The sequence below is a fragment of the Anopheles darlingi genome, chromosome 3 (genome assembly GCF_943734745.1).
Source record: "Anopheles darlingi chromosome 3, idAnoDarlMG_H_01, whole genome shotgun sequence".
Taxonomy (NCBI): Eukaryota; Metazoa; Arthropoda; class Insecta; order Diptera; family Culicidae; genus Anopheles; species Anopheles darlingi.
Genome location: NC_064875.1, coordinates 59,130,914 through 59,147,236, shown reverse-complemented (window position 1 = coordinate 59,147,236; position 16,323 = coordinate 59,130,914). Strand labels below are relative to the sequence as shown.

General features: G+C 48.3%; 2 protein-coding genes across 6 annotated transcripts in view; both read left to right on the top strand.

Moving 5' to 3' along the window:
• The window catches only part of LOC125953825 (death-associated inhibitor of apoptosis 1-like), a 31,176-nt gene extending 18,575 nt beyond the window's left edge, over nucleotides 1–12,601 (top strand). For 2 of the 5 annotated variants that reach the window (XR_007468975.1, XR_007468973.1), the window contains one exon: nucleotides 9,680–10,050. Coding sequence is in view for 2 of the 5 variants with exons in the window: in XM_049683618.1 (XP_049539575.1) it covers nucleotides 10,065–11,405 (1,341 nt within the window). In the remaining 3 variants the exon portion in view is untranslated. Of the gene's footprint in view, nucleotides 1–4,069; nucleotides 6,234–9,679 lie in introns of those variants that run through there. The other 3 variants (XM_049683620.1, XR_007468974.1, XM_049683618.1) reach the window with 3 other exon arrangements.
• Nucleotides 12,602–12,699: 98 nt separating this feature from the next.
• On the top strand, nucleotides 12,700–15,845 carry LOC125953834 (death-associated inhibitor of apoptosis 1-like). Its single transcript, XM_049683629.1, has 2 exons — nucleotides 12,700–13,094; nucleotides 13,748–15,845. The coding sequence occupies exon 2, from the start codon at nucleotides 13,749–13,751 to the stop codon at nucleotides 14,745–14,747; it is 999 nt and encodes a 332-aa protein (XP_049539586.1). The 5' UTR covers nucleotides 12,700–13,094; nucleotide 13,748; the 3' UTR covers nucleotides 14,748–15,845.
• Nucleotides 15,846–16,323: the final 478 nt, after the last annotated feature.

Below are 16,323 nucleotides of genomic sequence, written 5' to 3'. Positions count from 1 at the left end.
ACAATCAAACCGGATGATCTTATTCCTTTTATGTTTTCTTATGGGAAAACTGCTCCTCTCCGATGGGCTTTTCTGTCCCGTTCCCATAACAAGGCGATAGAACACAAATGCACATGATCACCGCACGATTTTGGCCCTAAAACCGTAGCGGAAGCATCCTCGTAACGAGCGGAACGAAACAAGGGCAGAACGCACTCGCCGCCGCCATCACCATCACCTCCCTGCAAAAGAAGCAAAATGGATCAGCAAAAGAGAGATAGCACACGTGGTTCGTCGAGCGGCAGAGCAAGCGAGAGAGAGAGAGAGATGCTACCTACCGGATGGCGAATGTGGTTTTTGGAGGAAAAAAAGCAGCGTACGACGTAGTAGTAGTTCCCTTGGGAACTACCACGAAGGAACACAGCCTCCGGCTCCGGCCGCGGCTTTTCCCAAGCATCTCTCATCTCATCACCACCAAGCGTGCGCTGCGTATTCGTGGCCGAGGGTTTTGCATCGGGGCTTCATTAGCCCCGAATCGGATCGGGGTGTTCCGCTCGAAGCGTATCGCCAAAAACGGGACCGCGCGAAGAGAGAGAGAAACGATTCTGTTTTGTGTTTCTCCAGGGATCTTTCTCCGTTTTTTTTTTAATGCTGCCTCTACTGCCGTTGGTGGTCGTGTGTAGTAATGGGGAGGGTGTCGAGAGGTGGGCTGGTAGGAGGGTACAGAGTGACGGTGGCGGTGTGGATGATATTCCAGAATGAACTATTGAAAGCAGAATATGCGAGAAGATTACTGCCCGTCCGGTAGAGTAAACGAAAGGTTATTGCGTTGAAGCAAGAGGGATGAAAGAGAGGTAGAAGGAGAGAGAGAGAGAGAGCATCCCGGAAAATGCTTGCGTTTATGTTGTAGCATAAAAAACGAGAGGGAACGAGATAGAACGAGCGAGAATGCCGGCCATGGCCAAAAGCAAAACTTTCCTTCCAATTCACTGGATCGTTCCCCTTCTCTTTTTCGCTCCCTAGAAGCGTTCGTCTGTCTCTGTTCCTCTATCTGTAACATCCATCTCCTCCTTCCCTTCCGCTTCTCTCCCTCGTCAGCAGCGTTTGTGCTGCTGCTGCTGAATGGTTTCGGGTTCCCCTATCCCCCATTTCCCTATGCACTCCGTCGCTTCACAGCATGATGATGTGTTGTGTGTTATCTTCTATCCCTGGCACACACGTGGCATAGTTTTTCTCCCTCTCGCTCTGTCGTGGGAAATTCGACCTGGCAGCACCACACGGCTCTCCGGCGGGGCACATTTCAAAAGAATTCCATTCTTGCCATCAACCAGCACCACCATCCCTGTTCTCTTCGTCTCTTGGTCCGTGCGTCTGCCTGCGGGTCAGTGCGCAGAGTTTGTGGCTACGACCGATGCTGCTGCTGCTGCTGCTGTTGTTGCTGGCTGGTGTTTGCGTGTGTGTGAGAGAGAGAGAGAGAGGCCCCCACCAGCAGCAGCAACCAAAGGATGGAACCAGCAGCAGCAGCAGTACACGGGGGTGGTCTTGTGTGCTCTGCAGCATGGTTTTACTCTTCCTGCGGTGGCGGTGGCCCCCTTCTATTTCGCTGGCCATCACCACCCACTCGATTCGATCAGTGGCGACCCGGTTAATGCATTCCATCTCGTGTTTATGTGGAACCGATTGAGCGAACCAGCAGCAGCACCAGCGGCAGCAGCATCAATGCGCGACCCGCCGCTGCCAATGTACTTCTTGATGCTGCTGCTGCTGCATACATAATACACTCGAACGGGCACCAGAAGATGTTGATGCTCTTCGCTGCTGAACTTTGCTCCGAAAGCCGGACCGGAGAAGCGCGCACACTGAGTGCTTCCGTGGGTCCCATCTTCTGACCGCGAAATCGTTAAAAAACATGTAAAAAGGAGCAGGAGGAGGAGGAGGAGTATGCTTTATTGCTGCTTCATTCTTTTCTGTGCAAGTTCTTTAAGTTTCGCTTTGGCGTTTTATTGTGTTTTGGTCCCGGAGTCGGAGTCCTGGTGTGTTCAACGATGGCGGCGTTTGCAAAATTTATGGCCGACATTTTTTTTTTCGTTGTTGTTGCCGAACGTCGTCGTGGCCAAGGCACGCTTCCTCCCCCTTTTTTCTCTACTGGGCTTTCCTATTCTGCATGGTTCAATTTACACATCTCGCCATTGACACTTCTGGCCATGACGATGAGGCCGATGTCGATGAAGACGACGATGTTGTTGGGCGTTAAGAGTGCATCAGTAAAGGAATATTAGGATTTAAAAAAGAGAAATAACGACGCGAAATCCCATGATTTACGATCGGTACTTTTGAAAGAGATTATTCGTGGAGGGGAGGTAGAAGGTTTGCATAAGCAAAATGCGCGTTCCGCACAGAGTGGATGGATGGATGGATTCGTCGCGCTTATGGTGATGGCTTATTGTAATGGTAGGCTTGCTTATGGAAGTTTTTTAATGCTTTTTTTAACGTTGCTTTCCGACAAATGAAAGAGTTTTGAAGTTTATTATGTCAATTGTGGAGATAAATCGAGATATGACGTACTAGCCTCCCTGAAATAGGAAAGCGAATGACTCAAAACTCACGTTTTGAAAGGCGATGCCCATCATAACTTGAAAGCTATTGTATTCTTTTCAAATATTCAACGTTTTTCCTGTGTGGTACTTATTATCTTGCGAATAAAGGATTCGTTTGTGGTGAGTGGCGATGGGCACTGTAACACATTTGGCTTCGGGGCTAAGGCGCTTCCCCAGAAATGCTGGCCTGTTTAAATGTTTTGATATTTTTCACGAAAGACTTTATCTAATATTGTTAAAATGTTGCATTTTTGTGTACCATTTGTGAAAATGAGTAAATCTTCATTGCTTCATTCGCAAAATAAGCCTATTTTTGGGTTGATTCAATCCATAGATTTTCCCTAAATATCACTCCCTCCCTAAATCCCTAAATACCTCCTATAGCAGACCGAATGCTCTGCCTGCAAATGCTATTCCAATGTATTCGAAAGGCCATTTACAAAAACGAATTGATTAGGGGTTGGATTACATTAGTTGATTAGTTACTGTGTATATGGCGATGCATTTATCGTTGCACAACGCACACACAACTCTACATCTGAGGAATGCTGCTGCATCAGTTCTAATGAGGATGTTTTTGGTTTAGTATAAATCCATTCTACTCGTTCTGTTTGCTGTGTTAAAACATGCGAGCAATCGAAACATTCCTGTAAATGTTGGACCAAGAACCGGGCTCCAGCAGCAGCAGCAGCAGCACACAGTGGTCAGAAGTGGGGCCCTTTGAGAGGGGTGGTGTAGTGGACGAAGTGTTGGAGGCAATGCGGCCACACAGGGCATTAAGAGGCTTGTCAAACTGCATTCTTTGGCGTAGCACATCGGTTCCCGTCTCCGTCTCCGTCTCCGTGTGTGTGTGTTGGTATATATGCGCCGACGTGTGCGCGCACGTATACACATTGGTTTGTGCCATGAACCCGAGAGCATAGCTGTGCTTCGCTTGTGTGTGTGTGTTTGCGTGTGGAGATTGCCGGCACATATGAGCATAGAATATGCTGCCTGCTGCTGCGCTGTTGTACACACGGTTCTATCGCCCTAGAATGATGGTTCGGTCTCGGTTCATTCATTCATACGCAAGAGGCGCAGCCCTTCTCCCTGGTATCACCACCATACCGCCTCGTTTTCTCCCCTTACAGGAGAGGGCATTGAATTGCCGAAGGCCAGCAGCCAGTCAACAGCCAGCCAGCCAGCAGCCGCCTGCCAAGCAACCAAGAGATAGCAGCCCAATTTTTCAATTAGATTCTTGCTGCTGGCTGCTGGCTGCTGCCCGTAACCCATTTTGTTGATGCTCTATGTTATGGTGTCCGTCATGCGGGGGGAATGTTCCTGGTACACCAGCACATCCGTACCTCATTTTGTGGCTTTCCAAAATGCAATCGATTGCTCTACACCAACCATCCCAGCAGAAGCCGCAGAAGCGCGCCCGCACCAAACCGCGATAAAAAAGCGGCGATCCCTTCCTTTTCGCTGCATTCCGACTGAGCGACTGTCAGCAGCGAACTGTTTGTTAGTGGCACTAGTAGTAGTAGTAGTAGTAGTAGTAGTATGACTAGAAGTAGTATTAGTGGCGCTACTACGGTGCAGCTAACGTCGATGGCCGCTCAAATAGAGCTCGGCGACCTCTCGAGTGGCACAGCAGCAGCAGCACACCGTGTGGCTTGGAATTGTCCGCGACTGCGCCATAACGATGGCAAACCGGGAACCGGAATCGGAGTGAGATAGAGAGAGAAAGAGAGTGAGAGGGAGAGAAACCCCTGAGATGGTTGGTTCATTGGCTATCAGAGCGAGAAACGGTGCGAGATGATAAATCAAGAGCACACACTCGAGCCAGCTCTCTGGCCATATATAGGACTATAGAACGGTCGGCGGAGGGCCATGGACGACCAGCGCACACCATCTGCTGCATAAACTCTACTGACGGAGGCGCCATGTCACCAACGTTTGTGTGTACCGTACACCGAATCGATTCGATCGAACGATGCAAAATGCAATTTTGGCTCTCCCGTGGGGAGCTCTTGAAAACCACTAAAGGGGCCAGGAGAAGGTAGAGGCAGCATGTGCCTGACAGCATCACACTGATAACGAACACACTCAGGCTCTCCTCTCGAGCTACTGTACCTCGGCAGGAGCTGGGTTGGCAGCTGGAAAATTCATTCGATCGCAAAACAAATTCACATCTCTCTCTCTATTTCACATACTCCAACAGAGAGACAGAGAGACACAGAGAGATAGAGAGACAGTGTGTGTGTGTGTGTGTATGTACGTTATGTTGTGTCGGGAATTTTCCGTCTCATGCTGGCCGCTGCCTGATCCTAGCATAGGCCGCTGGCAGCTGTTCTGTTGAGTTTTCACCATCCACACGCACCGCCGGCACTCACACAACTACACAGACGGTCTGTGAACCTTTCGCTGCTGCTGCTGCTGCTGCTGGGGTTGTTGATGCAGTACGCGTACAACTCTCGATCAGGAAGGTTATACGGGGTACACAAGATCGTAAAGAAGAAGCAAAAAGAAAAACAGTTTTAGTTGGAGGTAAACACAGAGGGTGGTTCGAACCCAGCACCCTTTCATTACTTGATCTCGTACCTTTTGTTTTTATCACTCGTCGTTACTCGTTTCGTTCGTGCTTTCCGCTACCTCAACGAACACACGCAGCCAGTGCTTTATTTTCCGATTGTGTGACACGGGCAACGAATGTGTGCGTTGTTAGTAGAGAACAGTGTTAATCGTTATCGGGTTGCTTGCAGCAGTGATAAGAAAAGAAGAAAAAGAGTCTAAAACGGGGTTTTGTGGAAGAGAAACAATCGAAACAATCCCGTGTGTTTGTGTCGTAGAGCTGTAGGAGAAGAAGCATAAGTGTAGACACGGGAGAGAAGAAGAAGAGCTATCGTAAACAAGCTCTCCTGGGACTTCTCTCTACTAGCTTTCGGCCTAAAGAAAGCGCAAGGAGGAAGCACCACCATATACACTAGCTCTCTATCACCATCACCACCCCATTCGTCGACCTCGATACTGCTTCGTTCCGTTGCGTGCTGCTGCGTGTGGTGCGCGTGTGTCGGCAATTCATCCTACTACCCCTACCCTTGCAACAGCGCACCCTTCACACCACCACCCGAAGGATTACTGCGCACCGGATGTCCTTGTAGATAGGGACACCCCGTGTGTGAGAGAGAAAGAGATATAACGTGTGTGCAGCGTGCGAGAGTGTCTCTCTGTTTGTGATTTTTGGGAAACTGCTCCCTGCTCCTGCTGCTGCTGCTGCTGCGTAGAAGGTTCCTATCTATCATCTGACCATTGAAGTGGTGTGACGACAGCACAACGCCGACAGGGTGCATATTGCAACCGTCATATATACACACACACAGTTGCGCGTGAGTGATAAGACCGACACGGGTCGGTCTGATAGAGTAGTGTAGAAATAGAGCAGTGTTATCAGCCCCCGAGTTCCCGAAGGGAGGGGTGCTTCTCGAACTCGAGTAGAACAGCTCTAGCAGTATTAAAGTGGTACACTGAACACAGCATACATACGAGTACTACAACCACCACCACCACCGAACAATCTCATATAAACATCCCGGTATAACCGTAACCTCTCCATTGCTGACTGAACGCGAGCTTCATACACACAGTTATAAGATATACTATATATATATACAGCCAAAGGTAAGCTTCAACAATATACCAGCAACCAACAACACGCAACTCGAACTCGTTTGGCAAACAGCCGCCTCTCCATCATTTCCATTTCTGTTTTTGCTGCATAAACATGAGCCAGCCGGGGGTCGGTCAGGGCATTCGTAATGTTGTTGCTGCTGCTGCTGCTGTTTGTTGTTCGCAGTCCCGGGAGGGGGGGATTGGAAACAATGGGCAAACACTAGGTACACGCCATACACTAGGCCAGCAAGGCAAGGCACACAGCAGTTGTGTGGTGCCTTTGGTACTGTTTCTTCTCTTTCCGATACGGTGTTTGACCGTCGTGGCACCGTCGCCGCCGCCGTCATCATACGCAATCGAGCGTAATGTTGAGAGGCCAGGCTTAGGCCCTGGCGCCAGTCACAAACAGGGAGGGTGCAAAAGGGGGGTGACACCAGTAAAGCGAGCAAGAGGGGAGGGCCGGTCGTTTTACTCACGGACTACGCACATTCATTCGAATGGAAACGCCACGAACGCCGGCACGGCGGGTTCCCTTAAAGACGACTTCCACGATGGCGGCGATGACGACGTCCGTGGTGTGTGCAGTACCAGCACTACGCAGAACCCCTACTACCACCACCATGGTAGAGGGCATCCGGCGGATGTTTGTCTTTTAGTTTCATTTCGGTATTTTTGTGGGGCAAAAATGGTCAAAAACGTTGGGCGAAGCAGAGGAAGCAAGATGTGGGAGCGCGATGACACGAGCGCATGAGCAGCAGCAGCAGGAAGCCGTCCAAAAATGTTCCGAACGCTGCGTACACACGCCGCGCGCGCGGGGTGCATAAAATGGTTCCTTAAGCAGCAGCCAGCACTAAAGCATATCGAAAAAAGCCATTCGTATGGAAAACCAACCGACCGACCCGCCTCGGCATAATATTAGGGGACGATAGAAGGCTGGTGGTAATGGAACCGTGGAAGTTGCCGGAAGCGACCGGAAGGGCTTCCATCGGGTTGCAGGGAGATAGGGCGTACATTCTTGGTCGGATGCACGCAGCAGGAACAGAGGGACAGAGGGGGAACGGAGTAGCACAACACACGCACGCCCCTATAAACGATCGTTCTCGAACGAACGAACCGATATCTTTGTTGTGTTGAACAGTAAAGACTGAGGATCAACGTCATGTCCGAACTATCCATGTGATAGGTCTTCCCGATTCACGTGATCGATGATTAACTAATGGGCCGCCCCCTCTCCCCTGGAGGCCATTGTTTTACGCAAGCGTGCGCACGAACCTTGTATTTAGCAACAAGGTACTAAAATCCCAATGATTTGCACTTTTGCCTTTGACGCGATACAGGATTATATAGATCTGGAAATTTTGAATGGACCTTGAGATCGGTTTGCTAATCTCCTCACATGATTTGCTGCGGCTTAAAGGGCTAGCTGATAAACGATGGAATTTCAATATTTACGTCATCTTTCATTATCCACGTCAGGTTAGCCTTATCACGATTAAGCGTGCGTATAACCATCTAGATTTTTCTACACTGGACCCTTTTTTCATGCATTAAAATCACTGAAGAAATAAATTTAACCTACCAAGCCAAGCGCGCAAGAATGCGGCGACGCCGATCGATGCTCTGATTTTCTTTCAACATCGTAACTTTCCTACTCCTCCCGCGAACCAACCACCGCGCGTCTCTCGCTGGTTTGCTCGACATACATAAATCTAATGAAACCTCCAAGCGAGTGACGAGAAGGGCGGCGTAGGGCGACGTCACGACGACAACGACGACAACGACGACTGTGGGAACGGAATGCGGACCTAAACCGGTCACGACTTGGCGCGCCGCGTCCGAAAGGGTTCGCATGAGTGCGCCTTCCACCTTCTGCACTAGCGGTTGTGGACGCCTTGGAAGCCCTCCACAGAAGAAAGAATCTCATCGAGAGATAGATGTGAGCGGAGTGGCCTGCGAAGCACAGCTGCTTCTAGTAGACTGTCGGTTCGTTGAACGCTATGCTGTCCTTATACCTTCGGCTAATTGACAGATAGCCACCACATAAGAGATTGTCTTTCGATATACATACCACTTTGATAAAGATTGTCATCTTTTGTCACGCAATCTGCGATGTGCGCTACTGTTATCAGCTCTAGTTGTCGGCGCTCCGATCGTGGTTTGTTATCGATCTTCGATCCGATCAATTGTTTACATCCTAGTCCTCGCCTGCTTCCCAATGGAGGAGCAACAAACAACGCACATTCCAAGGTGGGGGGGACGCTTCGGAACTGCGTCGTTGAAATATGTTGTTGTTGATGGCGTAGCGCTCTAGCGGGTTTTGGCGGCTGCGTCGCATTAAGCCGTCGACGGTTTGGGCAACGTCGTCGCAAGCAAGCAGCTGCTGCGTCGTGGACCTCTCTGGAGGGTTAGTTAGACAAAGTGGTTGTGTGTGCATCTGCTGCCTACACTCGGACTCGGGCCCGGGCACGCTTGCACGCACGCACCCGAGGGGCCCCTCTTTGCGCTGGTGTCGAATTCATTCGATTTGAGAAAGAAATGGATGCGGAACCACCGTCCATCCATCCATCCATCCAGCCGGGGCAACACAGAAACATCTGCCAGGGCTTATGGCGGTGGTGGCGGCCGGTGTGGCATGTGCGCGGTTCGAGTGTTGCTGCTGTTCCATCGATCCGATCAGAAAGGGATAAGAAGGAAAGACAGAGGGATAGCGGGAGGGAGAAGGAGAAACAGAGACCATCAAACGCAGGATGGTGTGATCATCATCAGCTGCTGCTGCTGCCGGCTTAAATCCTGCGCGAGCCAAAACCGAAACACACACACACACATATCACCGGAGCAAGAATGCTGGCAGCTGCTCTGCTCTCCGGCGTGTTGTGTTTGCGATTGTATTCTACAGACCTCCTTTTAAGCCCCACAGCGTCGTGGTGCACGGCAGGTTGTCGATGCGCATGGCAGTCTTCTTTTTTGGTTGATCCTTTTCGCAGGACACGGGACGCACAGCTGCCACATGTCGTCTCTCTTCTACAGCCAAAGGGATGTTGGTATCCTGGCTGCGGAGGTTAAGAGGAATTGCTACCTAGAAAAGGTCCTTTTGTTATAATTTCCATTTTGTATTCTCATTTTGTTCGGCATAAATGAGCTCTCGCGCATCCGGTTCTCTCTGGTATTGTGTGTACGGCACGTGACGTTATCTGGCTGATCTTTTCGTCACACATCACGTGCAGATAACGCGTTCAGCATGCATACTCATATTTTTTTCTTGGCGTTGCACAGCATGACACACGGTCAATCGTCTTTATCACTTTGCTTATCTTAAGTATAGACGGAAAAGAATTTTATCTTCCGGTCGACTTCTTCCGGTGACTCACTTCCGATTTCTACAAAATGTATTGTGTCTCATAACGGGGAATGTACTTGACCTAATAGTCCACTTCCACTTCCGACTTTCGTTTCAGATTAGATACTACGATAGAATCAACCCATACACACAACTACACAGAAACACACCTAGCACGGAACGCTTTTGAAACGTATCAGCTTTATATATTGCACGGATCTTCCTGATAAGCTTAATAGTGAACGGTCATTGCACTCTACAACACATACAAAATCAGCAATCCTGTTGCAACGCAGGATCATTGAATTCGTAACAACATACAGTAACATCCAGCAACAACTACAAGAAGAAGAAGAAGAAGAAGGCTCATTGCCGCTGTCGGTTGGTGTTGGTACGATTCATTGTCGTAGTAGAACATCTTCGGCATCAACCGCTATCACCTGAAGTAGAGGAAGAAGACGGAACTGTATCAACAGCACCGCCATCACCTAAAACACGCCAACATGACGGCACAAGTTCAATCGCTACCGATCGATCAGACCGACAACAAGCATAGCAATGAGGAGCTAGCGTACCTGTCGGCCGACTACTTTCACATCGAGCAGAACAGATTACAAACGTTCGATCAGTGGCCGGTGACGTTCATAAGAAAGGAAGAGCTGGCACGATATGGGTTCTACTATACCGGTACCGACGACACGGTCAAGTGTCACTTCTGCCGAGTGGAGATCGGCATGTGGGAAGAGCACGACAATGTGATAGAGGAGCATCTGCGCTGGTCACCATACTGTCCGCTGCTGCGGAAACGACCGACCAACAACGTGGCACTCGATCGGAATTTCCTGGCGAACGTACCGGAACCCAGCTACGATGTTTGCGGTATCAACGTACGGACGCATTCGTACGCGGAGAACGCGAGCGATCGTATGAGCGGAGACTCGTGGAGTGGCGCCAGTGACATTAGCAGCGGCAGCAACAGCATCAACGGTAACAGCATTGTCGGAGAGGCAAGCACCAGCACGATCAGCACCGATCGCAGTGGGCTGCAGCTGCAGATGCGGCATGGTGGTGACATGGAAGCGCCCCTAGCGGGAGGAGCTGCAGCGTCAGCCTTCTGTAGCCACGTGACATCGATGGTCCAGACATGTCGGCCCGAATATCCGATGTACGCGATCGAGGCCGATCGGTTGAAGTCGTTCGAGGATTGGCCAACGTCCATGTCCCAGAAGCCACAGCAGCTGAGCGATGCCGGCTTCTTCTACACCGGCAAGAGCGATCGGGTCAAGTGTTTCAGCTGTGGCGGTGGTCTGAAGGACTGGGAGCAGGGTGATGATCCGTGGGAGCAGCATGGTATCTGGTACAGCAATTGTCACTACCTGAAGCTGATCAAGGGCCGCGAGTTCATCGACAGGTGCCTGGCGATGAAGGCCGACGAGGAGGCAGCCTCCTCGCAACCATCGACCTCCGGTGTCAGCTCCAATGCTTCGTCGCTCATGAGCACCTCACCGACGACTTCCAGCGGCATTAGTTCTCCGGCGCCCGGTGATGACGCTCGCACGTCCAGCAGCAACAGCAACAGCACTGAGACGACGACGACGACGACGACGGTAACGCCGAAGGCTGCATCTTCGACCATTGGCAGTGCCGTGGAAGGTGATGATGATGCGGCCAGCCGTGGCATCTCCGACGGCAAGATCTGTAAGATTTGCTACGTCAACGAGTACAACATTGCGTTCCTGCCGTGCGGTCATGTAGTGGCGTGCGCCAAATGTGCATCGTCCGTCACCAAGTGTCCGATGTGTCAGCAACCGTTCTACAATGTGCTCAAGCTCTACCTGTCCTAGTATGGGAGTCTGTAAAAAAGAAATTAGAGATCCTAGGTATTATGTTGGTTTGTTTATTTCTTCTGGTGTAATTCTTGACACCGTTGAGACGTTGAGACACTGAGAGAAAGAAAAAGAAGAAGGAAAGAAAGAAAGAAATGAGCAGGAGCTTTTGCACCGGGAATTCGTATCTAGACTCGTCGAGAAGTATTCAGAAGTAGCATATCCTGTAAGCTTGTAACTATAGGGCGCCTATGGCTACGCGCTTCGATTGTGTCTGTGTATGCGTTTTGCGTATGTATGTAAGGATGCAGAGAATAGAAGTTTAAATGTTAAAAGTAACGTGTTGGTAGTGTAGAGGGGACAAAGACCGAAAGAGGGAAGAAAAGGGGGGAGGGGGGCGTTTTGTAGACCGAGCCGAGCTTAGTATATCAACCTGAGGCGCAACTTGCGAATGCCGGAAGAAGAAGCGATATCAAGAGAGAAGTGAAAACGATGGGAGAGATGTGAGAGAAGTAGGGAGGGAGGGATGGGGAAATGGATTACATCTTCTTATCCAATCTGGGCGCTAATACTACTAATATGAGAGCCCTTTGCCAACTCCTGTACCTGCTCGCTGCCATCGGTGGAGTTTGTAGATATAGTGAACCCTTTTTTGTCGTTGGGATTTTTTTTTTGAGAAAGAGAAGATACAAATAAAGCTTCCCACCTCCCAAACCAACACACACTCACACACTGACAATTGATGAGATATGACATGAAGCCTACGAGTCAAAATCCACGATGCTGCGGAGTCAAACAATCGGTTTTGACGATGGGAGGGGGGAGTGTGCATGCAAGTTTCGATCGAATGCGATCGCTCTGCTCTCCCCACAGCTTACCTCTAGATAGCTATCTTCACCGTTTTCGCAAGGGCTGGGAACACGATAGGTGTGTGTGATGTGTTGATGAACAACGTACCTAAACTAAAACATGAAATCCCATGAAGGAAACCGAAATAACCGAACACACCTTAATAACTGCAGCCGTGTGCACCTAGCGTAAGGACTAAGCGTAAAATTATTCGTATATTACTATTCGAGCATACTCTTCGGGCTTGCAGTTGTGTTTGTCAATGAGAGGAAGGTTATGTTTTTACACTTGGCTGAAACTACTAAACTACTACAACAAAGTGAAAAAAATGGATAATAAAACGTAAAAATAATGTTGGCACAGAATCACAATGCTGTTGTTTTTTTGTGTGTTTTTATTAGTTTTGTTATTACAATTTGAGAAATTCCCTTTTAGCACCTCGGCTTACAGAGGGGTCACTCAAAGACAAGAAACTGGAGATCAGTAGGTTGAATCAGCGGTAAGTCCACCTGTGACAGCTTTGTATGTACATAGGCTTTGCACTAATAAACCCTGGAAGACGGGGAAGGCTTACGCAACACGAGGCACACACACCATCACGTGACCCACACACACCATCACATGAACTTTTTATCACCCTTATCATCGCGTATATAGGTGGGCAACTGGAAGAGAAGGGTATCAGTTGGACTGCCACAAACAATCCTTCCATCACGTACAGTCGAGTGCCGTCGTCGTTCAAGATGACAATCTAAATACAGAAATTTTTGTTACCAATGTCGATAACGTCGCTCCATCTTGATTATTTCCCGATTTCGGCAAAGATCGAAAAGAGGGAAACAAAAAGAATAATAACAGGTATGATTTGATCGTGCGTGATTATTTTTTTATTGAAATAATAAACTATTTTTAACTTGGAGTTGTGCGAAGTGTATTACAATGAGTGTCGAAAATGACTGTGATTGTATAGTGAATGATATCATTAGATTATTTTTCTTGCTGGTAAAAATGGATTTTTCAGAAAGCAGTACACTGTTCGTTCGTTTAGGCCTATAAATATATTCCAAGATCTTCGAACATGCAGCGATAAAACGCTTTGGTATACTACTGTGATTTTATCAAGCATCTATTTGTGATTTTGCTGATGCATAAAACATTGTTTTATGAATGAACATTCTTCTGCAAAACTCGTTGCGATATTAAAGTGGTTTTCTCTGATTTCGGCGATGACTGACGTGGGCTACGTCCTAAAAATCAATCGACTACCGTCCTTTTTTGTACCATCGTTTAACAAATTTAATGTACAAAATAATAATGTACCGAACCGTAATACGCGTAGCAACAGCTAAAAAGTGTCTGAGGATAAGATGTGCTTTATTCAATCAATGCGTGCGTCATTGCTGACGTCTGAATGCCAACCAAAATAGCAGCAATGAAATACCGTTAATCTGGCTTCATGCCTTTAATGCAACGCAGCTAATATTTGTTTGTTCTCAAATTCTTTCAAATAGTATGCAATCATCACCCTGTTTCGGAATATCACCAGGAAGACATTTTATATCAGGCTCAAGAAAGGACAGCACAGGAACCCAAAAGGTTAATATCAATGCGTTAATATTAACACATCAGCGTGATATGAACTATGAGTCGAATCGTTTACGCACATTCGAAGAAGATTGGCTAATCCGCCATATTTTACCGGAAATGCTAGCCCGATACGGATTTTATTACATTGGCAGTCGTGATAATGTGAAGTGCCATTTCTGTAGCATTAAGCTTGGTGCCTGGGAAGAGGGTGATGAAGTAATAACGGAACACCTACGCTGGTCCCCGTATTGTCCGCTGATGCGAAAACTACCGACACAAAATGTTCCGCTCGATCCACAATTCCTCGACAGTGTCCCGGACCCCTCACCAGATGTGACTAGTTACCATAGCGGTCATGTGAGCAACTCTGCGAGACAATACGACAGTGTGCCATTGTGCCGTCCCGCTTATCCGCAATATGCCCTCGAGTCCGAGCGTATGAGATCTTTAGCGGAATGGCCAACGGCAATGCCTCAGAAACCTCTGCAGCTCAGTGGTGCGGGCTTCTTCTACACCGGTCGGGGTGATGCGGTACGGTGCTACTACTGTGGTGGAGGACTGATGCACTGGGAGCCAGACGATGATCCTTGGGAACAGCACGTCATGTGGTACAGTAATTGTATATATGTGCGGCAAATGAAAGATCGGTCCTTCATCGAACGGTGCTTAGCAAAAAAGGAAGGCAGAAACCAGAAGGAAGAAGACGTCCCAAAGGCATCGACATCCTCCGTATCGACAGCATCACGAGTAGCAGAAACAGAAGCATCGGATGAAACGATGTGTAAAATTTGTTTCGAAAAAGAGTATAGAACTGCTTTAATACCTTGTGGACACGTGACCTGTGCTGATTGTTGTTTGAAGTTTGATAAATGCCCCATGTGTCAATCACCGATCCAAACCATGCAGAAGCTGTATTTGACATAGAGAGGCACTATTGGTATTAGTGATTTCTATGCCATTTCAATGGCATACATTTTTCCAAATTCCAAATTCGCCAAGTCCACTTGTGACGGCTATGTTCATAATCTTTGCACTAAGTAAGCCTACAGGATTTTTCTAGTTAGACTCGAAACCCTGGAAGACGGGGAAGGCTTACACAACACGAGGCACACACACCATCACATGACCCACACACACACTATCCAATGGCATACATTTTTCCAAATTCGTTGAAATTTTTTTTCGGTAAAAGACTGAAATAGACCCCCAACGGAGTCGCCGAAAAATTTACGTGGTACGGCTGCATCTATCGATATAAGGCACGGCTATGTCGATTCTAACCTTATCCGATAAAATCACTCTATGATGTGGCCAGTTAAGAACTCTGCTCGGTAAGAGCCATCCGCAGCAAGTGCTCAGCTAAGCAATGCCCATGTATATCGGAATCTTGTTCCTGCTGTCAACTTTTAAACGATTGTTGTTTCGCTTTCGTTTTCGGCTACGTGGTTCGGCATCCTATACATCGATCTTATCTTATCATAGTCCTTGGAATTGCGGCTGGTTTTAACCTATGTCTTGGCGATAGGAACAACCAGTCATCACTCGTGCGCACACTAACGATGTTTAACTTGATCGAGCGTGAAAATGTTCATCAAGACCGCTGAATTATCGAGCGAACGGACATATAGTCCGTTCGCATGATAAGTTATTTTGTAAAAGTGAATTGTTGCCTAACAAGTATTACAATCACTTTAATTTAAGAAATATCGATTCATTTTCCCCGGTGCTGTCATACTCTGCTGTGCAACATATTCCGCAATTCCTGTGGACTATCGTGTCCACCTTTGTGCTATTGTGAACCTTCGAGAAAGCAGCAACTCTCAACAGTGGCGCCACCAGTTTCTACAATCGGAGCGCTGGCTCATCCAATGTTTTTACGACACTTTATACGGGACAGTTTAAAGAACATTCTGCAACCAACAAGGCATCGACAGCTAAAACTGACACAGCGAAACGGTCCGATCAAGGATGAAACCTTGCACTTAACGCAGCTGTTACTATATTTACCAACAATAGGCTCTTGATATTACCATATGAGGTATGTCTGATATGAATTATGAAACAAATCGTTTGCAAACGTTTACTGGTTGGAACAACGCGCATATTCGGCCAGAAGCGTTGGCCCGGTACGGTTTCTTTTACACTGGCAGTCGTGATAATGTGAAGTGCCATTTCTGTAGCATTCAGCTTGGTGCCTGGGAAGAGGGTGATGAAGTAATAACGGAACACCTACGCTGGTCCCCGTATTGTCCGCTGATGCGAAAACAACCGACACAAAATGTTCCGATCGATCCACAATTCCTCGACAGTGTCCCGGACCCCTCACCAGATGTGACTAGTTACCAAAGCGGTCATGTGAGCAACTCTGCGAGACAATACGACAGTGTGCCATTCTGCCGTCCCGAGTATCCGGAATATGCACTCGAGTCCGAGCGTATGAGGTCTTTAGCGGAATGGCCATCGGCAATGCCTCAGAAACCTCAGCAGCTCAGTGATGCGG